A 24474-nucleotide genomic window follows, 5' to 3' on the forward strand; every position below is an offset into this window, starting at 1 on the left:
CTCTGGACTGCTAAAATTGGGAATTTTTTCCCCTGAAAGCAATTTCTCAAAAGATGCTAATCTTACTTTTATTATTATTTTAAAATGGGAGGGCTCAGAGACTAACATACCTGTTATACTCTATGACATACCCAAATGCCAGCAGTTGGATGCCATTTCTCTGCATCTGTGAATTTCTCAAGTTTTCTCTCCTTCTCAGGTCTCCATTAGGAGAGCGAGGGATTAACTAGTAGAATCACCTGGGAACTTTTTTCCAAACACTAATAAAGCTGCTCCCTAAAATCCCAAATTTCATGGAAATGGATCATGCCAGAATCCCCTGGCTTAGTATTAACTCTCTGGAAAACCTCAGACCTCCCTCCCTGCCAAGGACGCTAATGATGGCTTATCAGAATGGAAGCAGAGTGATTATATGAAGTTTGAAAATGCTCACCAGTGATTCTGACATGGTCCTTCTGCCTCTTTGAGGACTCTCAGCCTAGTCTTCACCATCCGGAGCCTAAAAGGCCCAGCAGACAACATATTCTCAACAATTATTTGGTGAATAAATTGACAAATGAATGAATGAACTAATAATCATGTTGAAAAGAGATATAGACCGTTGCCAGAGAAAATATTCCTAGTCATTCATGCTTGGTTTTTAAGAAATAAATAACTTTCAGCACATTTACTATTATCTCATGATTGCAAGAAATCTCAGTGCTTCTTCAAGCATAGCCCATAGCCAGTGCAGAAATGCCTTCATAACTTCCCTGTTAAGAAACCCTTCAATCTCTTTTGGAGATCTTCCAAAGTAATTATGAATGGTTCTGAATATTAGGCAAGTCTACTTAATTTCATTTAGACTACTGAGTTTCGTGAGGCCACGTGGAATTGTTCTAGGGCTTCCTTTCCCTGCCAGCTTATCAGATTTTTAAAGTCAGGGAATGTCATCTCCTTTGTTCCTTGGAACTTTACTAATGCGACCCAACTCAAACCTCGTATTTCTTCTTCTGGTTTTCAACCAGTGGTCAACATCCCTGAAAATTCTATGTGGTTCATGCTGAGATTGAGATGAGTACATGATCTCTAGCCACACAATACATTTTGGCAAGAGACAGTGGAAAAGGTGAAACATCAAGGGGCAAGCCAGTTTGTGATTCAAACATCGTTGCTGTCTGACAACATAAACGTTGAGAATCATGTTTTATTTGGCAGGCATTCTGAGGACTTTAAGCCAGTGAGACCGGACTCTCAGATCACTCTGAGGGACAGCTTCAAAGAGGCAAGGGGGTTGAGGAGCCAGGACATATAGGAATTTTTGCAACAAAGACCAGGTAGTGAGAACTTCAGGTTGCTGTTAATTGAAGAAAACTGGAGGTCTCAGATTTAAGAATGCAGCACTTTTCTATGTATGGGAAGATACAAGAATCTGGGCTCACTGAAATGATTGCTTTGGTATGGACATTAGCTCTCTGGAGCCAGTATCCTATGTTTTTTCATCCCGTGTCTCCTCAGCGTGCACCATCAGAGGCTGCAGCAGTTGACTGCTACATGGCGTGCTAAGTCATCTCAGCTGTGTGCGACTCTTTGTGACCCTGTGGACTGCAGCCCTCTAGATAGCGGGCATCCAGTTTCTATCCTGAGTTCCCTCAGGATGAAACTTCAAGGTGGCTGCGGCAATGTGATGGTCAAATGGCTACAACGTCTTTTATTCACTGACATGACAGGCAATATTTTTTATTCACTTTTTCCGGATGTCCCCTAAAGAGGATCATCACAGGCCAGTATGAACCTACTGGATCTCAGTTCTCATAAGAGCTGGGTACCTCTCCTTTAATGGTAACATTAGAAACCGTCTCACCCAACAAAGAAAAAGGTCATAGGGCACTTGGCTTGCTTCTTTCTAAACTCACTTCCATAGCCTGTGTGCTGCTATCATTCTGTAAACTGGGTTTACAGCCTTATTAGGGGAGACGGTATTCTAGTCGTGGTTCATGAAGGTCCTCATTAATTAATTCCAATATTTAGGGAACATTCTCTGTGACAGATACTGTGCCCCTAGATGTCAGAAAAATAGAGCTGAGAAAGCTCCCTCTCTGCCATTAAAGAGAGCCTAGGAAATTCAAGCTAAAAGACGTGTAATTATATGTTACAATTCAAAGAGGTTACTAAGAAATGAAGGGTTATTAGGGACAAGAAAAATAATTAATTAATTAATACAGGAATGGAGACTATGTCAAATATAGTTGTTACTTATTAAGGATCTGTCATGTCCTAGGTGGGTTTCCCAGGTGGTGCAGTGGTAAAGAATTCACCCACCAATGGAGGAGATGCAAGGGACACAGGTTTGATCCCTGGGTGGAGAAGATCCACTGGAGGAAGAAATTGCAACCCAATCCAGTACTCTTTGCCTGGACAGTTCCACGGACAGTGGGGTAGCAAAGAGTCAAACACGACTGAGCATGGCACATGTTTTAGGCACTTGTGCTAAATGCTTATTTTGCTACTAATAGCAGTTTTATTAGGCAGGTATTATCAACCCATTTTCTAGGTAAGAGAACCAAGGCTCACACTTCATTCATCCATTCAACTCATTTATCAAATCATTCCTCAGTACGTTCTATGAATTAGGCCCTGCTTTAGGCATTCAGAATATACCAGTGACCTCTAGATGCTTATGTAATAGTGGAAGATAGTCTATTGTTTGCATGTTGATTAACATGTAAAAGACAAGGTATAACTTCAGATTATCAAACAGTCTATAAAGAAAAATGAGTTAGGTTAAGGAGATAAAGATAATCTGATTTGGTGGTCAGGGTAGCTGTTTTAAATTGAATTGGAGAAGAGCCTCCAATAAGAAGATGCCTTTTAAACAGAGGCCTGAATGAAATGAGGGCATGAGCCATGCAAAGATGTAAGAGAAACTGGCCCAGGTAGAAGGGGCAACAAGTACAAAGGCTTAGCAGTACCCAAGCCTGTTGAATCTCAAAGTTCTTAACCCTGAAACCACAGAATACATTTCAGAGCTTGGTGGAGTCAAGACATAAAAAGAATTCAGTGAGAGGCAAAGTGATAGATAAGCATGAGTTATTAGTATAGGACACTTGTGAAGGATACAAGTGGACAGGCCAGAGGACTCTACATAAGAACTTAGGGGGCTACATTTTTTATAATCAAAGGGAAACTGGGGAGGGGGAGGAGACTACCTTCTTCCTCATCCTCGAGTAGACATCAGGCTTCCATCACCAGCTTCTCCTCTAAATCAGGTGGGGGAGTCTTCTTGTCCCTCCACAGTCAAACCCAGATTGCCATGGAGCGATTCAAATCAGTAGAAAGATGGTGGTGGTGGTGGTTTAGTCACTAAGCCGTGTCCGACTCTTGCGATCCTGTGGACTATAGCCCGCCAGGCTCCTCTGTCCATGGGATTCTCCAGGCAAGAAACTGGAGTGGGTTGCCATTTCCTTCTCCAGGGTAGCTCCCCCACCCAGGAATCAAACCCAGGTCTCTGGCACTGCAGGCAGATTCTTTACCAACTGAGCCACGAGGGAAGCTAACATATGCTAAAGTGTAGTAAATTATCTCAGGTTTCAGTGTAAAGAGGTACTTGTACTTTAGAATGTCATTTCCTCATATATATATGGGATCATTAACTTACTTACCTCAACCAGCAAGATGCAGGTGCCATTGACCTGTATAGTTTTGTTATTAAGCAAGCCTGCTATATTTACAATGTCTGGATTGTTTTCTCAAGTGATATTAACTTACAGTTGCCTCCTAAAGCTCCCTAAATTTCCCTCTCTATCTATAATCCCCTAGTGGGATTTCTAAACTAACTGTTTGGTTATCCTACTCTGTCCGTATTACCACCAAGCTCTATTATCAGATTTAGCTCTTAAAGGCTGCTGCTAAGTCGCTTCAGTCGTGTCCGACTCTGTGCGACCCCATAGACGGCAGCCCGCCAGGCTCCCCGTCTCTGAGATTCTCCAGGCAAGAATACTGGAGTGGGTTGCCATTTCCTTCTCCAATGCATGAAAGTAAAAAGCGAAAGTGAAGTCGCTCAGTCGTGTCCGACTCTTAGTGACCCCATGGACTGAAGCCCACCAGGCTCCTGCATCCATGGGATTTTCCAGGCAAGAGGACTGGAGTGGGGTGCCATCGCCTTCTCCATCTCAAAGGCTAAGCAGACCTTAACGAAGTGAAGGATGTGGGGAGGGTATTCCAAGGAGAGAGAGAGGAAAACCAAGTTTAGGATTCTTAGAAGTTCTGAATACTTGCCAACAACAGGTTATTTTGATGGCTTTTGGAAAAGGATTTTAACCACTAAAGTGGCTTGAGCTATGGTCCTTTCTCAATGTGAGACTTAGGGATGTCTCACGTCCCTTACAGTAGTACATGCTATTTGACTTCACTGTTTCTCAATATCTCTGAACCATGGTGTTTTCACACATGGAGTCAGAAGGCCTTGGTTTGAGTCCTTGCAGTCCCTTGCAAGTGATAATTGCATTTGGACTAGCATGGCTTAGAAGTCAGACAACCTTGGACTCAGCTCTCCGTCATAGACCAAAAGTCCATTAGGCAGATTTTCTCATCCATCTTTACTGAGGGAGAGAGTAAAGTGGAGTCGTAGAGACCATGGTGGGAAGCCTGGCTCTGCTGCTTTCTCGTTCTGAGACTCTGGGAAAGTTACTTAGTGTCTCTGAACTTCAGTTTTCTTTATAATAATGATGATAATATAAAGTCTCACAGGGAAAATGTATATGAATGGTTAAATGCAGTTTCTGACACCGTCATCTCTGCTTAAAAGTTACATTGTCATGATTAATATTAGGTATGTGCATCTTTGTCAAAATACCCACATTGAATAGTTCTTCCCATTGGCAAAGTGAGAATATCAGTTCTTTCTTTTGTTTTTAAAACTATTTTAAATTTAACTTTTATTTTATATTGGAGTGCAGTTGATTTACAATGTTATGTTAGTTTCAGGTGATTACAGCAAAGAGGTTCAGTTATATATATACATATATTCATTCTTTTTCAGATTCTTTTCCCAGATAGGTTATTACAGACTATCGAGTAAAGCTTTTGGTGCTACATAGTAGGTCCTTGTGGATTTCTTACTTTATATATAGTAATATGTATATGTTAATCCCAACCTCCTAATGTATTCCTCCCTTAGGGCTTCTTATTGTAATGTACATGTGTGTGGATTTACAAAGTGTTAGCCATGAAAGCTATATACCATCTTCCAGCTCATTGGTTCATTTCTTCATGAACTCATTGAGTTCAAAAACTAAAGACCTGTCTAGGTGCTAGAGATACCAAGGTAAGACAGATATGATCTCCAACATCAAGAGCAATCTAGAATTCCTGAGAATTCTAGGAACACTGTCATATCTGTTTCTTTTTAGCTGCTCTTAGAATATAATCAATTAAAAAAATGCCTTTCTAAATTCATTTTGATTCATGAATTATACTGTACTTAAGGTATATTTAACAGAAAAACAACTTGTCCACCATGTGCTTTCATTTACAAATATAGTAGTATTTTGAGATTGGCATATTAATTTTTAATTGAAAGCACAAAGTCCCTTAAGGGGAGAGAAGGGACTACTGCTTCATGTTGCCTGTACTCACTTATTGATAAGCATGTTGGTGTGACACTAATAGATGATCAATCTCCTACAGAAGATTAGTGTGCGGGCCAAATGCCATTGAGGTTGAAATCCAACCCATATGGAAGCTTCTTGTTAAACAGGTAACTGTTTTCATTTGTTTTTAAAAATAAAATACTGTTTTTTCCTTTTTCATTTCCAGCACCCAGGGAAATCTTAAAAACATGGATACTTTGACAAGGACAAAAATCTGTATTTTGTGCAACTTTCTTTGGTTATTTCCATTGACTTTAGTTTCTACTTTTCCTGTCTATTGAGGCTTAATTTTTTATTATTATTTCAATAAATATATATTTTTTTATTCCAGGATTTATAACTGGTCCTTTTCAATAATCACTTGTTCTAAATTCAAATCTGCTTAAAAAAATTCTTTCCCAGTGTGAGGGAGAGATTTTCATTTCATAATCTCCTCTTTGTTTTCTTCAGTTTTTGATGATGGCTATAGTAGGGAGGGGGAAGGATTGTTATCATTTCATGATCTCTTTGCGGATTTAAAAAGTATTATTTGATCCTTTTTTGTATTGTTCTATCACTCTATTATATCTGTTCTCTTGATAGTGACTCCTTCCCTTTTTAGTGTTTCTGTTTGTTTTAGAATATTTTCTTTGTATGCCATGGAGTTTATCTATTTATTTTAGTAAGCTCAGCTTGGCTGGGACTCTCCTTTCTCCATGCATCCCTCACTCCTTGCTCGCTTTCCTTCTCTGGGTCATACTGGTCACCATGGGCCCCAAGTTCAGAACTGGAGCTTGTATTGGAGGTTTGTGCTCTGTCCATCGTGGATCTGTTGGATGCAGGCCCTGAGTCAGCTTGGTGCTTGGCCAAAGTCACAGCTGCACCACAAACTTGTCTCTCCTATTCCGCCCTCTGCTGCTGGGGAACCCTGGCTGCTTGTGACTTTTCTCAGCCTCTGCTCTGGGGCAGGAATAATCCAGGGGCTATTGCTGTTACCTTTAGCAAGCCTGGTTATGTCTCCTGCCATTTGTGGGATACTTGCTGCTGCTGCTGCTGCTGCTGCTGCTGTTGCTGCTAAGTCACTTCAGTCGTGTCCAACTCTGTGCAACCCCATAGACGGCAGCCCATCAGTCTCCCCCGTCCCTGGGATTCTCCAGGCAAGAACACTGGAGTGGGTTGCCATTTCCTTCTCCAATGCATGAAAGTGAAAAGTAAAAGTGAAGTCTCTCAGTCGTGTCTGACTCTTTGCAACCCCATGGACTGAAGCCTACCAGGCTCCTCCGTCCATGGGATTTTCCAGGCAAGAGGACTGGAGTGGGGTGCCATTGCCTCCTCATAAAATTGAGCTCCTAGTCGGTGATCTCCTGTCTTTGTGTAAAACCTAACACTCTGATCAATCTGTCTCTGCTCAGTGCTCCACGTTTCCAGTCTGTTTCTAATCCACAAAGATGGCCGTTTTGGTTTTTACATGGCCATTTTTAAAAAATAATTTTTTATTAGACTTTTTGTTTAGAACAGTCTTAGGTCCACAGAAAAATTGATCGGAAGGTACTGAGGTTTCCTCTGTATCCCATGCCTGCACATAAGCACAATCTCTCCTACTATTGAAAAGCAGATTGCTTTTAAAACTTCTTATTCAAGTACATTTTCAAATTACCAAAGACTCTTTCAAGTGTCTATTTAGTCTACTTTGAAAAGAGTGCTAATATTTCCTGACACTTACTTATTAGGTCTTTAGTAGAAAAAATAACAAGAAAACCTATGTCTTTACATTTGATTTCAAAAGAATATTGAATAAGAGAACTAAATTAATTAGGATGGTTTTGTTTCTTCTACAAGAAGTATTTAACCAATTTTCTACCGAGGTTATACAAACTCAAAATCGTATTACTAGAAATGCATAATTTATAATTAAAGCATTTCATGCTGAACAGACAGAAGAGCTATAATTTGTAAGAAAAGCATGTTGCAATGGAAATAATAAAAAAGTTAAGGAACACAAGCTTTCTTAACCAATGAAATACAGCCAAGGGTTTCAGAAACTTTAAAGTTATATCCTATTAACTTATGAAACAGATGTCAGTTTATTTTTAGGATGAAGGTAGAAATTTATTTAATATATTAGAAAATTATAGAAGATAGAGGTAAGAAAGAACAGCACTGATTTTAAGTAATATTTCATCTAATTCATTTTAATTATAAAAAGCACTTTACTGAGAAAAAGAAAAATCTTTGTCCGGCTCAGAAGGGGTGTTTAATTTAAGCTAAGTGTGTAGGTCATGTGACCTTCTCTAGCTCCTTGGGGTTTGCCCTCTCTGCTATTATTATTAATAGTAAAGTCAGCAGGACTAGAATGGGGACAATTGAGGGAACAAAAAAAGTCCAAGATATTATTAAGAGACCAAAAATACCTGCTTGGAACTGGTGATACATTCTGCACATAATTCTCACTACAACTTTGAATAAGACTTCTCTCTTTCCTGAGTAAGACTATCCCTTCTTGTTTAAGAGAAGGTCCATGCTCTCAGAGGATCTTGCTAACACCTGTGACATGAGAGTATTCTTTTTAAATGAATTATTTGGATAAAAGTGAAATCCTTCATTTTCATTGCACAACTTGACTACATCTGTAAAATGTGATTACATGAAAAAGAAGCCTGCAGTACAAAGTTCAAAATTGAAGTTTGTTCTTAAAAGAGTCTGAATCATGTTTCTCCTCCAATGTGGGTACATCTGTTTTAAAAGGTACACTATTAGATTTTGTTATTGGTCAAGTATTTTTGAAAGTTCAAAATAAATAAGAAGGATCAATTTGTGAGCATGGTCCTGAACGCCTAAAATAAATTCGCTTCTACCGTATCGCATTCTATGAGCTTGACATTGCCTCTACTGAAATTAATGGAGCTCTGAGTGAATTCTATTGTTGTATGTTGCAAAAATGAAAGAAAAAAATCCTATAAAGAAATGACATCATCTAGAGTACCATTAAGGTCCATGCAGGTGACCCAGAATCTCTTTTCATACCTGCAGGTTTTAAATCCATTCTACGTGTTACAAGTCTTTACCCTCACTTTGTGGCTGTCTCAAGGTTATATCGAATACTCAGTGGCCATCATCATCTTGTCTGTTCTCTCCATTGGCTTAAGTGTGTATGATTTGCGACAGGTAAGAACAGAAATCATAGTTGGATTCTATTTAGCCTCAGGCTGCACGAAAAGTCAAACATATGGTTCCACTGAGAGCAAAGAGTTGCTTCGTTAAAAGTAAGTCATAATAAAGCAAAAAGCAAGGGCTTACTAAATCTTGGATCTCAGAAGGAGGGTTTCAGGAATGTCAGATAGATTCAAACATCTTTGCAAATTCTGATTATCGACTGAAGGCTGCATTGAGCAACTATGTTTAGAAGGACTCTGAGGCTATGTCTGAGTCTGATAGGAAAATGATGGATTAATGATGACAGTATAGTACCTTTCTGTCATCTTCCATCATTGTTCATCTAATAGCCAATTAAAATCTTCCTTTTAAGGAAAATCAGTCTTATAAATGATATAACAGCGTATTCTGAAGTGGATGGCTTCCCTAGTGGCTCAGACGGTAAAGAATTCATCTGCAATGAATTGAGACCTGAGTTCAAGAGCTGGGTCAAGAAGATGCCCTGGAGAAGGGAATGGCTATCCACTCTAGTATTCTTGCGTGAATAATTCCATGGACAGAGGATTCTGGTGGGCTACAGTCCATGGGGTCGCAAAGAGTCAGACAAGGCTGAGTGACTAATGCTTTCTGAAGTGGAATCTAGCTGAATATTACTTATAAATCCACAGCCCCTCTAAGTCTCTGTTTCCCACTGCACCTTTCCAGAAAATGTTCTGCTACTTTGCTCAAGATTCATCAGGCTAAACTATGAGGCAACGTCTAAGTGTGTCTCAATGTATTTGTTGTATATTTTTGGAAACGTGATTGTGAAATTGACTTTTTAGACAGGGGAAAGAGTGATACTTGTATCTGTCAACTCTGCCGAACTTTCAAAATCACCTGGTCTCAAACTTCATCCGTCATCTGGTGAAGAGGAAGCTAAGATACAGGGGGTTGGTTCGTGTCATAAAGTGATTTTGTGACAGAATCAGGGCTTCTGGTTCCCTATAAATGAAATTCTATTACATGTGTGATATTTCTTTAGCAGAAGATCCTTTCCAAAGTAGCACATTGCTGGGAAAGAAAAGTCAGACCTATGTGTGAGAGGAGAGATGTCGTCTAGCTGTCAGGAGTCTGGGCACATGTCAGTAAAACAGACCTGGAGGCTTTAAACAAGTCCAATCGAAAGAGATTTTTGTTCTTACTCTGTTTCAGTCACTAGGCAAATATGAGGTCTAAGATTGGCTTTTTATCAGGTTTTAGATTCTGCAAATTTTGAGTTATGTAGTGTTTGATGAGAAGTGAAAGAAAGGCAATATATTTAAAGAGTTAGAAAGCAGGACTTAAAAATGAAAAGTTAAATGAATGGAGACACTTTGAACTAGAGAGTGAAGACTAGAGGGGTTTCTTTTGTTTAGGGTTTTTTGTTTGTTTTTGCTTTTTTAAAAATGAGTGGCCTAATGTATTTCATCATGAACTAATTTAAAATCACAAAAGCCACACAAATATTAATAATGATCAGTAAGTAACCTGCCTTTCATGGTGACAACTGCTTTGTGTCTGGCTGCCAAGTCTAGGGGAAGAGTGACTGTTTGGGTGAACTCTTAGCATGTGAACAAAAGTAGGAAAATAGACACCAGGACAATAAATGATCTGCCAGATTCTGTTCAGCCACAGTAGGAAACAAATTATGGTTGTTTTACTTTTGTCATTTGATAGAGGATTGTAATATGAAGCCCCAAATCAAATTTCTAGCTCCTGGGTTTTGAGAAATCTTTGTTTTAATAGAATGGATAATTTGATACCTGCAAGCCACTCATGTGCTTTCTGGCTGATGTCAAACATAGTGAATACAGTTCTTCCATGTGCTTCCTTCTGTTGGAAAGACACATACTCAACATATACCTGAGTATATCATCGCTGACCATCTCAGGGTTCTAGGAAAAATACAGAAAGATCTGAGGACTTTGGCACAGAGATCTTTTCAAGTTAAAATCCACCCTCCCCACACACACTAATCCTATTTGTATTACTTGACACTGTTTGTTACTGGACACTTTAGTAGTCAGTTTCCTTTTCTGTGAGATGTGTGAGTGTGTGTGTGTGTGTGTGTGTGTTCACTGTTATAGTTCAGCTCAGTTCAGTTGCTAAGTCATATCCAACTCTTTGCGACCCCATGGACTGCAGCACACCCTGTCTATCACCAACTCCCGGAACTTGCTCAAACTTATGTCCATCAAGTCAGTGATGCCATGTATATAGTAGAGAAAATTAAATGAAACAATGCATTTGAATTACATATGTTCCTAGTCCATAGTAGGCACTCATCAAATGTTACTTTTTGTTACCACTGATATGGTTGTTGCTGTTTTTACTGTTATTCTTGGCGTGGAGAAACTAGATTATGGAAAGATGGGAGGTGGCCTAGAGAGGGAAGACAGGCATTCTAACTTGAACAAAGAAGCAGTGCAGGAAGGCCCCAGGATGAGCTTCTAACCACTACTGATTCATCCACTGTGGCTCTGGGAACTCTTTCTCCTCTCTGGACTCACTTTCCTCAGCTGTAGATAGTGGAGGTTAAACTGTTTTTTTAGGTCCCACCTTTTTAGGATTCTATCATTTCGCCAGCACTACCAGTAAGGCATGAGCAAGAGCCCTTGAAAACTTTAAACATTAATTAAGAAATTGGCTGGCCACGGGGAATGTGGGGGCATGTGCTGTAGAGTAAATTTCTATAGGACCCTATTAGTTTTAGACTGATTAATCACATAAACTACTCTGTCAGGAGTGGACAAATAATAGAAGACCATTTTAACTCCCTTCATCACAAAAGGAATATATATTATAAATACACACCAGTAGCTCAGGGGAAATAGATGGGGAAACAATGGAAACAGTGGCTGACTTTATTCTGGGGGGCTCCAAAATCACTGCAGATGGTGATTGCAGCCATGAAATTAAAAGACGCTCCTTGTAAGGAAAGTTATGACCAACCTAGACATACTTAATATCTGCATATTAAAAAGCAGACATTACTTTGCCAACAAAGGTCCATCTAGTCAAAGCTATGGTTTTTCCAGTGGTCATGTATGGATGTGAGAGTTGAACTATAGAGAAAGCTGAGCGCCGAAGAATTGATGCCTTTGAACTGTGGTGTTGGAGAAGACTCTTACGAGTCCCTTGGACTGCAAGGAGATCCAACCAGTCCATCCTAAAGGAAATCAATCCTGAATATTCACTGGAAGGACTGATGCTGAAGCTGAAACTCCAATACTTTGGCCACCTGATGCAAAGAAATGATTCATTTGAAAAGACTCTGATGCTGGGAAAGATTGAAGGCAGGAGGAGAAGGGGATGACAGAGGATGAGATGGTTGGATGGCATCACTGACTCAACGGACATGAGTTTGAGGAAACTCCGGGAGTTGCTGATGGACAGGGAAGTCTGGCGTGCTGCAGTCCATGGGGTCGCAAAGAGTCAGACACAACTGAATGACTGAAATGAACTGAACTGAGTTCATGGAATCCAAGAACCTAAAGCACAGATGGACTTCACCAGGGGGCTGAGCTGAGGAACTTGGGTTCCTCCTCCCAGCCTCCTATTCTATGGCAAGTATGCAATGAAGCAAACATATTTTGGAGAAAATGCTGCACCTTCACTCCTTTTTTTTCTGAAAACTAGGTGTACCTAGAGCTCTGGAAGCCCACAGATGGTTTGTTCCATGTGGCTTTCTTCCTGTGGCACAACTAGTTGGAAAGGGGGCATCTGATCTGGTGGAAGCTGACTGGGATCCTTCTGCCTGAGATCCTGGAATAAAAGCTTGAAACTGCTGGCCATATTCTATTAGGAAAGTGATCTATGATATATAGTTAGGGCCAGCGTGGCCACCCTCTATCCCTGCATATGGACAAGCAGACAAACACACACACACACACACACACACACACACACACACACTTCCTCAGAAAAAGTAGGGAAAAGAGTGAACAAAATACAGTGAGACATAGAGGTAAGCAATAATCAGTCCAACAGAAACAGAGTAACCTGATTCTCACAGCTTTTCCCTGTACCTAGTCTGGAAACTCCCTTGGGAGACTTGGCTGTGCTTCCCACCTTAGATTCATAAGACATTTCTGCATCTGCATACTCTCAGCTTCTGCTTAAACCAGCCTGACAAGTTTCTGTTCAGTTTAGTTCAGTCGCTTGACTTTCTCTAGTTGCTGGGAACAGGGGCTACTCTTCCTTGCAATGCATGGACTTCTCAATGTGGTGGCTTCTCCTGTTGCATAGCAAAGGCTCTAGGCACGTGGACTCAGTAGTTGTGGTACATGGACTTAGTTCCTCCAAGGCATGTGAAATCTTTCTGGACCAGGGATCAAACTGATGTCCCTTGCATTGGCAAGCAGATTCTTATCCACTGTAACACCAGAGAAGTTCCTTGATGAACTTCTTAATTTGTTTTTAATCAAAACAGAATTGTCCTATATGAATTAAACTGGAACTGGTGTTTTTCACTTTACAATTTATATAATGGCCATCCACCATAACAAATAATTCTAAATTATGTCTAAAAATAATGATGTGATATTCCATGGCCTACCATAATTTATTCTACTGTTTTCCTCTTTATGGAAAATAAGGGGTTTCTTCTCTACAACACATATATTGAATTAAAACTACCACATCTGCTGGATCATCGAAAAAGCAAGAGAGTTCCAGAAAAACATCTATTTCTGCTTTATTGACTATGCCAAAGCCTTTGACTGTGTGGATCACAGGAAACTGTGGAAACTTCTGAAAGAGGTGGGATCAGACCAGCTGACCTGCCTCTTGAGAAACCCATATGCAGGTCAGGCAGCAACAGTTAGAACTGGACATGGAACAACAGACTGGTTCCAAATAGGAAAAGGAGTGTGTCAAGGCTGTATATTGTCACCCTGCTTATTTAACTTCTATGCAGAGTACATCATGAGAAACGCTGGACTGGAAGAAGCACAAGCTGGAATCAAGATTGCTGGGAGAAATATCAATAACCTCAGATATGCAGATGATGCCACTTTATGGCAGAAAGTGAAAAGGAACTAAAAAGACTCTTGATGAAAGTGAAAGAAGAGAGTGAAAAAGTTGGCTTAAAGCTCAACATTCAGAAAACAAAGATCATGGCATCTGGTCCCATCACTTCATGGCAAATAGATGGGGAAACAGTGGAAAGAGTGTCAGACTTTATCTTTTTGGGCTCCAAAATCACTGCAGATGGTGACTGCAGCCATGAAATTAAAAGACGCTTACTCCTTGGAAGGAAAGTTATGACCAACCTAGATAGCACATTCAAAAGCAGAGACATTACTTTGCTGACTAAGGTCCATATAGTCAAGGCTATGGTTTTTCCAGTAGTCATGTATGGATGTGAAAGTTGGACTATGAAGAAAGCTGAGCGCTGAAGAATTGATGGTTTTGAACTGTGGTGTTGGAGAAGACTCTTGAGTGTCCCTTGGACTGCAAGGAGATCCAACCAGTCCATTCTGAAGGAGATCAACCCTGGGATTTCTTGGAAGGAATGATGCTAAAGCTGAAACTCCAGTACTTTGGTCACCTCATTCAAAGAGTTGACTCATTGGAAAAGACTCTGATGCTGGGAGGGATTTGGGCGCAGGAGGAGAAGGGGACGACAGAGGATGAGATGGCTGGATAGCATCACCGACTATGGACGTGAGTTTAAGTGAACTCCGGGAGTTGGTGATGGACAGGGAGGCCTGACGTGCTGCGATTCATGGGGTCACAAAGAGTTGGACACGACTGAGCGACTGAACTGAACTGAACTGAATAATATAGTGTGTCCTACATATTAGTGTTTGTGTCTCTTTTTTCAGCAAAAGAAGATATGTATATTTTGGACATTAATAAATACTGTAGTATTATTTTCCCTAAATGGAATAATTCAGTCTCTTACTGGCAACATATGAGAATATCTATTTTCCCAGATCCTGACCAGCATTAGGTGTTATACCTTGGTATTTAAAATTTTCCATCTAATACATTTTTGAAAATTATGTCTCATTGATGTTTTAATTTACACTTCCCTGATTGCTAGTGAGATTAGACACACTTTCCTTTGTCTAAAAGAGATTTGCACTTTTATTTACCATCTTTTTATATCCATTATATATGTGAAAAAGTTCTATTTTTTAAATCTTCTTTATCTTGACCTTGACTTTTGCTAGATTTAAAAAATTTGTCCTTTTAAATGTTTTTTTTTTTCTTTATGGTTTCTGGGTTTTTGTTTTAAGTCTCCTCTTTTTTTTTGTTATAAAGTTCTCCTTTTCCAAAATTAGGTATTTTAATTTTTTCTATTTGTCACTTTCTTAATATTTACTTTAAAATTATTCATAGCATTTAAATATTCAGATCCTACAACTTAAAAATCCCTGAATGCCTCCCTTTATTCCAAACAGTAGCATGGGACTTTCAGACTTGATGGCAATATTGCAAAAGACTTCTTTGAAATGATGACACTAAGCCCATTTGCAGTTAGCATTTGTTAATAAAAGCTTATCTGACCCAACCTGCAAGGCCTCTTGTAACACTATACAAAAAGGGCCAGTTTCCTGAAACTATCTCTTTGTAGTTTAAATCACAAGTCCTCAGCAATTAATATTAGTTAATTGTTATATTATTAATTAATTAAATAATCCTCAGCTAATCCATTTAGTGCTTTACAATTTGCAGTGGAATTTGATATTTATAATGAAGTGCTTGTATGAGGCTTGGCAAACTGTGAAATGACACTCAAATGAGAGGGAGGATAGGAGCGATCAGGAAGTAAAGTGATTTAATCACATTCACCCCGGGAAGGGTGGCTAGAGACCTTCATCCCAGGTTTCCTGACTCCGAGTCACTTTCCCCTTGAGCAAAATCTCCAAGTAACTCGTGAGTTTCCTGTGGCAGTAAATGGTGTTTTGATCATTTATAACAAAGAGCAGATTTGGGCAGCAGAGCTGGGAGAAAGGGAGGAAAAAGCATCTATTTACTGCCATTTCTAAATTATGCTAAACAAATACATGGTTTTGAAAACTGCAAAGGAGAAGAACATTGCCAGAAGTGGAATAAGATATCTCCCTGCATCCACTCTAGCCACTGACAATGTCGCACAGAGAGAGGTTACCTTGCCTAGGCCAAGAAACGCCCCAGTGCAACATGGTCCCTTTGTGCCACTTTTGACGCAGATATGAGCATAAACCTTGGCACCCAATTGTATTTCCATTGAACTGTACTGCACACTCCACTACTGGCTCCATGGGTGGCTGCTGTCAATAGCATGGACATAGCTGGCCCATAGTTCTCTGCCTCATTCAGGACTGAGCTAGGCTCAGGAGACACCTGAGTTAATGCCCTCATTATTCATCTCTGGAGGAAATCCAGCCACCGCAAACACAAGGACACGCAGCAACAGACTCCGAATAATAACAATATGCAAATTCTTTTTGGAAGCGAATCCTGGTCTCACTGAACAGGAACTGGAGAAACCAGAGGGGACCTAATGAAAATCAGGCAGCGAGCTTGGAAATCATGGCAAGCATCACAGTGCTGGCTTTCTCCTAGCTGGTTGGTTGTCATAGAAACCCGTGTGTGTAGCCTTTCTGAGTACATTAGCTCAAAGAGAATGCTTATATTATCTTACTGCAGAATTGTTGGGCGAAGTAGAATTATTCAGCTCAGTTAAATAAATATTTGCTGAGGTCCTACTATGTGAAGGCCACAGGGAATACATAGATGAATATGTAGTCCCATCTTTGAACCTCCTGACTTGGAGAGGAGACCTGACAAGAAAACAGATAGCTCTTAGTGGAATGGGATCTGTGCACTAACACGGGAGGAAACACAGAGACTGGAACAATTAATTCTTCCTGCGAGTGTTAAGGACTTATGGATTGGAGATATTTCAGCAGGGCTTTATGTATAGGAATAGAAAGAGTTGGCTAGTAGAAAACGGGGGTGAATATCCTACGGAATAGCTCAAGCAAAGACAGGAAAGCTTGGCAGGTTATGCAAGATGCTAAGTTTGATAAACAAATTCAGCTTTATGCCTTCATAAGTTTGCAGAATTATAGTCAAGCACTATTGACCCAGACTTCACCACTTCCAAATGTGTTACCATCCTCTTAAGCAAAGTTGAAATTGACATTAACTAAAGGAGTTTGCTATGCAAGAAAATAAAGGAATTTGTAAGGAAGGATGTTTCTCTTCTCTTTAGGACAAAAGCTGCTTTCAAGCACTTTCAGAGAACATTTTCACCCACAGAAAAGGCTTTAGTCACATGAACCTTTTGGTTGTTGTTGATTTTCATACATAATAAGTCAGTGATTGTGGGCAAGTTACTTTAACATTTTTAAGCCCCTGTTTTTTGTTTTATTGTTTTTGTTTTTAGTTATATGTACACCGGAGGTAACAGCATTTTCATCATAGGATTATTTTGAGGATTAAAAAAATCAAGCAACATATTCCAAGTGCCTAAAACAACGCTTGGCCCTTGGTGACTGAATAAAGTTTTAAACTATTTAAAAACAATAATTTGAGTCATTTGCTATACTATTATTTCTCCTATGAAGCCTTGGAAGTCTGAATGAATCTTTGATATGCAAAATAAATCAGTGTCATGTTTTTGTAGAGCTTGAAGGGAACCTGAAAATGATCCAATTCATTGTTGTCTGTTGACAAAGGGAACAGCTTATACGGTGAAATGTGTTAGTTATATAGGGGTACCTGACTGGTTAGTGGGTAAGCCTGACCCACTACTCAGGAATCCTGACTGAATCCAGTGGTCTTGCTACCAAACCACGTTCTCATTGTCATCCATAATTAAATGAATGCGCCAACAGGTAAGCCTCAGGAAGTCACCTTAGGCCAATGAATCTGTGCCCAACAGTAATATCACTTCTTCCACTCAATTGGCCCAAATGATTGAAGTTTAGCTTTTCAAGCAAAACTGAAATAAATAATAAATTGTTCTACATAAATATTAATACCAAACTTAGCAAACTCATTATGTTCTCTCAAGAGGAAAGTTGCATAATTGTGTGTAATTCTTGTCTAAGCCTGGTGACATTTATAACATTAAACATTATCAACAAAACAGACAAAAATGATTTAATATCTGAAGAGAAGTTTTATTATATTTGAATTATGGTAAGCTGTATGGTAAGCTAAATTATGGTGTGTAAGTACTGTTGACAGTATTTAGACCTCTTCTAATTAGAGGTATCTGAGTAACTGACATCCATACACAGCCTTCCAGGAGGCTCTGGTTGGTCTGGCATTGCACTCACCTCTGGCTGGTGGCCTAAGAGTCAGTTTAGATGACTCTGTGGATCACATCCTCTCTCACCTCTGCTTCCTCCACTTCTCCAGGCTGCTTCCATTCTCTGCACTTTGTCAGGGTCGTATCTCAATGAATCCCACTTCAAGTGAATTTGTTCAGCTGATGTACTCAGAAAAGTGTTTTGTTTTGTTTCTTTAATGACAGCTTTCTTACTAATCATCAACTCTCATCAAACTCATACTATAGTAATGAGTACTATCCGAAGTGATAAGTAAAATAAGCATAAAGTAGCTTAAAATAACCCTTTAAAATAGATACTGTTCTTACCTCCGCCTTTAGATGAGGAAAAGGGGGTTGAACAGGCTGAATAACTCAAAAGTGGTAGCAACAGAATTTCAAATAGAGCAGTATGACTCCAGTCTGCAGAATTATCCAATATGAAAATCCACCAGTTCATAGAAGAGGTGATAGTTGTTCCACGTGCAATCAAAATACAACCTAAATATTCAGAGGCTGTTACAATGGAAACCCCTTACAATCAAATTCAGCTTTGCTTTTTACAGACAGAGCAACAGAGACACAGAGAAGGGGAGTAACCTGTTTGTGGTGTCATTGGTTTTCTTCAGTCTAATCATGCATCTTCCAGAAATGAAGTCTCAGCTCCTTCCTTAGCTTTAGCCAGTGAAACTAGCTGTGCATCATTTTTCCTGGGATTGAAATAGTTTACACTAACGAGCATACTTGCTGCTCTGAATAGGGAGTTGAGTGAGGTAGGGGTTGAAACAGGAAAGTAGGAGCTTGGAAAGTAGATGAGTCTTTCCCAGAGTCAGTTTGACTGTGGCAGCAGGTTCAGCATTTACTGTATTGAGATCAGGTGGTTTTCAGGATATGGATTATCTAATATTTAAATGCTGACTTTAAATTTACAGCAATCAGTGAAGCTGCACAACCTCGTGGAGGATCACAACAAAGTCCAGGTCAAGATCACTGTAAAAGGCAAAGGTAAGTGGTGTGTTTTGCTTTCATCAGCATCCTGGTATTTGGAGTGGAGTTGGTCTCATTTGTTTTGATGATTAGTCAAGGAGGAAGTCTTTTTTGATTATACTGAGCACTGGGGCTGGGTAAGGCAAACAAGTTATCACAGATTGAAAATTTAAGGCAGCAAGGTCATGAGAATGCTGACTTGTACCTACAGGATACTGAGAGTGAGCCCCTTGTTGAATTCTATACCTTAGGTGCCTGGCATGCCTCACCCTGACCCCAGCCCTGATTGAACTCTTTCTACTCAATGTCTGGTTTATTTCGAATCCCCTCTGTACTCCATATTTCAGTCATTGGGATGTTACTGGGTAAGCCTTCTTAAGGCTTTTTGATTTGCTAATTAACCATCTCAAACAGACGCAGCAGCATATATTTGTATCTGTTATATGGAAACCAGACCTGTTTAAGGTTTATGGATGGCTGGATGGACAGTGGGCATTTGCTCTGAGTTACCTGGGCTGAGGTGACCACGGCTCTCAGCAAGAAGTGAAGAGCTGCACTCCAGAGCAGTGGAAGTTGTCTGGAGTGTTTACATGGGCCCCGATCCAAGTACTGAGTGTGCTACAGGGGGTCAGGAACCCAGCTAAAGGATGTAAGCAGACACAAAGGGGCACTCTTCCATGGACAATGCCCTTAAGGGTCTCCTGTGGACAGAGTGCTGTCCCAGGTACTAGAATCAAGATGGGATCTTATTGCTGAGCAAATCCTTTCCTAAGACCCAGACACCAATTCCCTAATCCTAGTTTCCTGGGAATCTGCATTTGAGTGTAAAGAGGCTGGAGCAGGTGAACATGCAGAGTAGTTCTTGATCAAAAAGTTGAGAAGAGTTCTCAGCTGTTTTTATTGTTAGGTAAAAACATGAAACCTTCATCTGATCATGAAAATGTTGCTCTTATATAGGTTTGCAAGAGCTGGAATCCCGTCTCTTGGTTCCTGGAGATGTTCTTATTCTTCCAGGAAAGCTTTCATTGCCTTGTGATGCTGTTCTGATTGATGGAAGTTGTGTGGTGAATGAAGGCATGCTCACAGGTAGGCAGTTGTCATGGAGCTTCCTCTTTCTTTTCTTCCAACAACCAGGCCAAGCGAGCAAAGCAGATCAGCATACACTTACCTGCTTTATGGACATAACTTAGTGACTGAACAACAGCAACAAAGGTATTGAGAGTTAGATGGGGAAGACACATCCCGACTATTCATGTGAATGAAAACAATATATGTAGATAAGAAAGATTTAAAAATATAAGAATGAAAACCACGATACACATGAAACTAGAAAAAAGACTGATACAACTTGGAATTAATTAGTTACCCATGAGAGAGAGGAATAAGATGCTTTGAGTTCAAAGGTGGGTGAGAGGACCATACTGTTTGATGCACAATCTCTTTATAAATATGAGGTGAAGGTGAGGTGAAGTCGCTCAGTCGTGTCCGACTCTTTGCGACCCCGTGGACTGTAACCTACTAGGCTTCTCCGTCCATGGGTATTCTCCAGGCAAGAATACTGGAGTGGATTGCCATTTCCTTCTCCAGGGGATCTTCCTGACCCAGGGATCGAACCCGGGTCTCCCGCATTGGAGACAGACGCTTTAACCTCTGAGCCACCAGGGAAGGATGGTTTATACAGCTGTTAGAACAAAACACAGACAAAAACTGTCACCTCACAATTGACAGGGCATAGAGATTTCATCCAGCCCTGTATTCTGTAGATGGGAAACTGAGCCCGTTTTCAGTGGAAGAAAGATTGAGCCGGGTCTTCCAGAAAGGCAGTGAAACAGTTCTGTTCTTTAGAATCGTGTTTCCAGCTGATCTTACTGAGCATAAAACTGGTTTTCTAGTTATGGCTTGAACTGTCCTTTCCTCATTTGTACTTTGTACAGTCCATTTGAATTTGTATAATTAGTAAGGCACTATCTATAACATATTCTTTAAGCCAAAAAGAAGAAAATACACAGGGCATCTTAATAAAAGAAGAAAAAATCCATACGGAATCACAAAAAAGAAATTATTGGTCTTTTGTGTTTACAGTTGGTGTGTTTTTCCGTTTCCAAATAGTGTAAAGACAAGGAAAAGAGAAAACACATGCACAAAACTTTTTAACATCACCTAAACATAAAGAGAGTCATTCTCTAATCCTTAAATTGTTCAACAGAAGCATATTTCTCATTAAAGATGAGCCTGCTTAATTTAAAACTAAGAAAATGTAGTAAACGTAAATATGTGCAGTATAATTACAAAATATCCCAATGTGTGAAGATCTGACTGCCTTGTAATGGTAGTGATGAGGACTTGCATACTGATCATATCTCTCATGCAGAATGTCGCCATAGTATCTCAAGTACAAGCCTCACACTCAAGAAAACCGTGCTCTTCACTCAGAGGCAATGACTATCTCTCATTCCCAATAGCCTGACGACCAAGAACAGTGTCTCTGAAGGCAAGAGAGCGTGGCAGTGAGAATAGAGAGGGGACACACAGCTGGGTTTACTCCCCTGGGTCTACTGACCTGGAGGACCTTGCTTGCCTGATTCTTAGGAAAGCTCAGAAAGTCCCAGAGAAACAGCAAAGGCAAAAATGCCACCTTTTAACGAAGGTGCAAAGTTGACCTAAAATGACCTCAAGTGGTCAGTGACTTTTCTGAGGGCCTGTTTCAGGAAAAACAAAGGCATCAGCATTAATATCTATGTAGCCTAAGTACTGATAAAGTCAACTTTAAAGATAATCATAAAATAGAAATATATCCATCTCTTTCTCATTAATTTCTTGAAATAGACCTCATTACCAGCATGCTTTGAATATTTTATTACATAGCTTGACTAGATCTTCCCACTCACTTTGTATTCCCGGAAAGGATCCTGATGGAGTAATTAGATTAAGGTTAGATTCCTGAAACTGCAACTGTATTTCTTGAGTATGTATTTGAGTCACAAATGTGACTCAGGTAATAATCCCCCATGTGCAAAAATAGTCCTTTACATATACAGAAGTCTTTATGTAAGAAGAGTAGCAATATTCCTAGCATCTGTATAGCAATTTATACTTTCATAAACAACTTTTATATCTCACTTCATTGTAGCATAAAACAAATTAGACTAGGCACTATTATAATACCCAGTTTACAGATAGGGAAACTGAGGTGAAGAGACTAGGGCCGCTCAGCTAATGAGTGAATTGTCGGAGTTGGAGGTGGATTGGCTTCCAGGCATGAGGGACCATAGGAGTGAAGACAATGATTCGAGGAGGGGTCCAGCTACTGTTTTTGTGTTTTGTGTCTCCTTGCCTTTTCCTTTCTCAGGATTAGTCCCATTTATAGCACCACGCGCATTGCAAAATTTTCCTTAGCATCATCTTAACCTCATCCTCTCGTCATAAACTCCACTATGCAAAAAGCTCAACTTTATTTTATACCTACACTTCATTTAAATTTCGGCTTCAAATTTGGCCATTCTTGAAAGTGTGTAGTGTGAAGCATCTGATATAAGTCACGTATCCCAGCAGTTAGCAGGACCTCCCCAGCAGTTAGCAGGAGCCCCACCGCCACGCCCCCATTCTAGTCTGGCTACAGAAGTTGTGCCAGGTACTGGGGAGAGGCCTCTGGTCTAGGACACACTCCTCTCTGTGGTTGCCTCTCATGCCACTCAGAGCTCAGGGAACATCAGGGACCTATCCACCAGGAAATGAGGCAGACCCCAGTGACGTTTCCTCTCAGTTTCCACAAACTTATAGAATGTTTCTATGTCCTATTTGGTTCGGGCCCCTTCTCTCATAGACATACAGTATCCAAGCTCTCTTTAGACTTTCTTCCAATTCCTACTCCTTGGATTTTTATTTGGCTAGAAACGTAGTAAAAGAAAGGCAAGATGAGCAGAAAAGCTTTGTTCTTACTCTCAAAGATGGTAAGATGGTCTCTTACTTTTAGATGGTCTCTAAAATTTATGGTAAATTTATGAGTGACTTCTGAAACTCAAAAGCCAGTCCCTTGCTCTTTTCTTGTGCCTCCTGAGACAGTGATCCCCTTCAAGATTTAGCTCTTCCCAAAGGGTCCAGAGAAAAAAGGGAGTACCATGGGGAGAAATGTTTTCCTGGTAGCAATAGCTAATTTTTCTTAGCTCTCATAAGTATTAGGTGTTATGCTAGCATTTTACACATGTTTTTTCATTCAATCCACAAGTCTGTAAAGTGAGAGAAATCTGAGGTCCAGAGAGAGTAATTTATTTGCCGAAGGTTACACAGCTTGAAAGTGATAGAGCTGAAATTAGAATTCATTTGTTTATTCATTCATTCATTCATTCCACAAATGTTTATTAGCCCCCACTATGGAGCAGACGCCCTACTAGGTGCTGGGGAGATAGCAGTGAACAGGCAGACTTCTTCCCTCGTGGAGCGGACTCTAGCGGGAGGACAGAAAACATGAAGGCAGATAAATGACACAAATTCCCAATAACAGCAAGTTCCATGAAGAAAATAAAATACTTAAACCCAGACATTCCATCCCCAGAGCCTACTCTTGCAGCTGCTGTCCCTCGTTCTCTCAGGGATAATTATGAGGGGGAGGGGTGACTTTCTCTCTGCCACAATCCCTCGCCCTCCTCTGCTCATCAGAATTACTGATCTATCTGAATCGTATGTGCAGAATCATGTAGTGATCTGAGCTGGACACAGGAATTCCCTTCAGGTTATTTCATGTTTATATCCTGTCAGACAAGCTTGTAGTCAGTGGGCAGATCAGATCTTCTCCTCTCTTCCTGTTTTCCTTTCTTCTCTCTCACTCCGTGTCTTTCCTTCATTTATTCACTCATTCATCCATTTATTAAATAAAGTTTCAGAGATGCCTGCTATGTGCCGGCACTGCACTGTGTTCTAGAATCAACAAGAGAAATGAGAAAAGGTCCCTGCCCTCAAGTAGCTTATAATCTGATGGTCCCAGAAGTATAAATAAACAAGGACCTGACCTTTCAAAGCACTGTCACCATGTGGAGACATCTGGCTCATTGTGGACAAAGGAGGGAGTTTCAGCTTCGCAGCAGCCAGGATCTTCGGGTCTCAGAAGCCAAGTGAACAGTTGGCTGTGAGTGTCTTTCCTTCTGAAACCCTCTTCAGCCTACATAGATATCCAAACTTTTGTTTGGAGAATCCATACTTTCCTGGGATCCCTGGGAAAATGCTGAATATAAAAATTTTAAATGTCAAAGTCCTCGTCCTCTGATATCACCTAGATCACGAGAAAGAACCTAAACTTGTATAACTATAATCAGTACAACTGTATTTCCAAGTAGGAAATATAACATTATCTTGCTAATTGAATAGCAAAAATCTGATGACAGTTTCAACTGATTCTAGTGCTTTTTAAATCTATGAGCCCAGAAGTGTTATTGGCAT

General features: G+C 40.1%; 1 protein-coding gene across 4 annotated transcripts in view; it reads left to right on the forward strand.

The window, feature by feature from the left end:
• ATP13A5 (ATPase 13A5) overlaps positions 1–24474 on the forward strand; it is a 116197-nt gene that overhangs the window by 23341 nt on the left and 68382 nt on the right. For 3 of the 4 annotated variants that reach the window (XM_005675110.3, XM_018046580.1, XM_018046584.1), the window contains exons 6-9: positions 5668–5737; positions 8640–8774; positions 18987–19059; positions 19999–20127. In XM_005675110.3, the coding sequence (XP_005675167.2) occupies positions 5668–5737; positions 8640–8774; positions 18987–19059; positions 19999–20127 (407 nt within the window). The remainder of the gene's footprint in view (positions 1–5667; positions 5738–8639; positions 8775–18986; positions 19060–19998; positions 20128–24474) is intronic. The other variant, XM_018046582.1, reaches the window with a different exon arrangement.

This window comes from Capra hircus, chromosome 1 (genome assembly GCF_001704415.2).
Source record: "Capra hircus breed San Clemente chromosome 1, ASM170441v1, whole genome shotgun sequence".
Classification (NCBI taxonomy): domain Eukaryota; kingdom Metazoa; phylum Chordata; class Mammalia; order Artiodactyla; family Bovidae; genus Capra; species Capra hircus.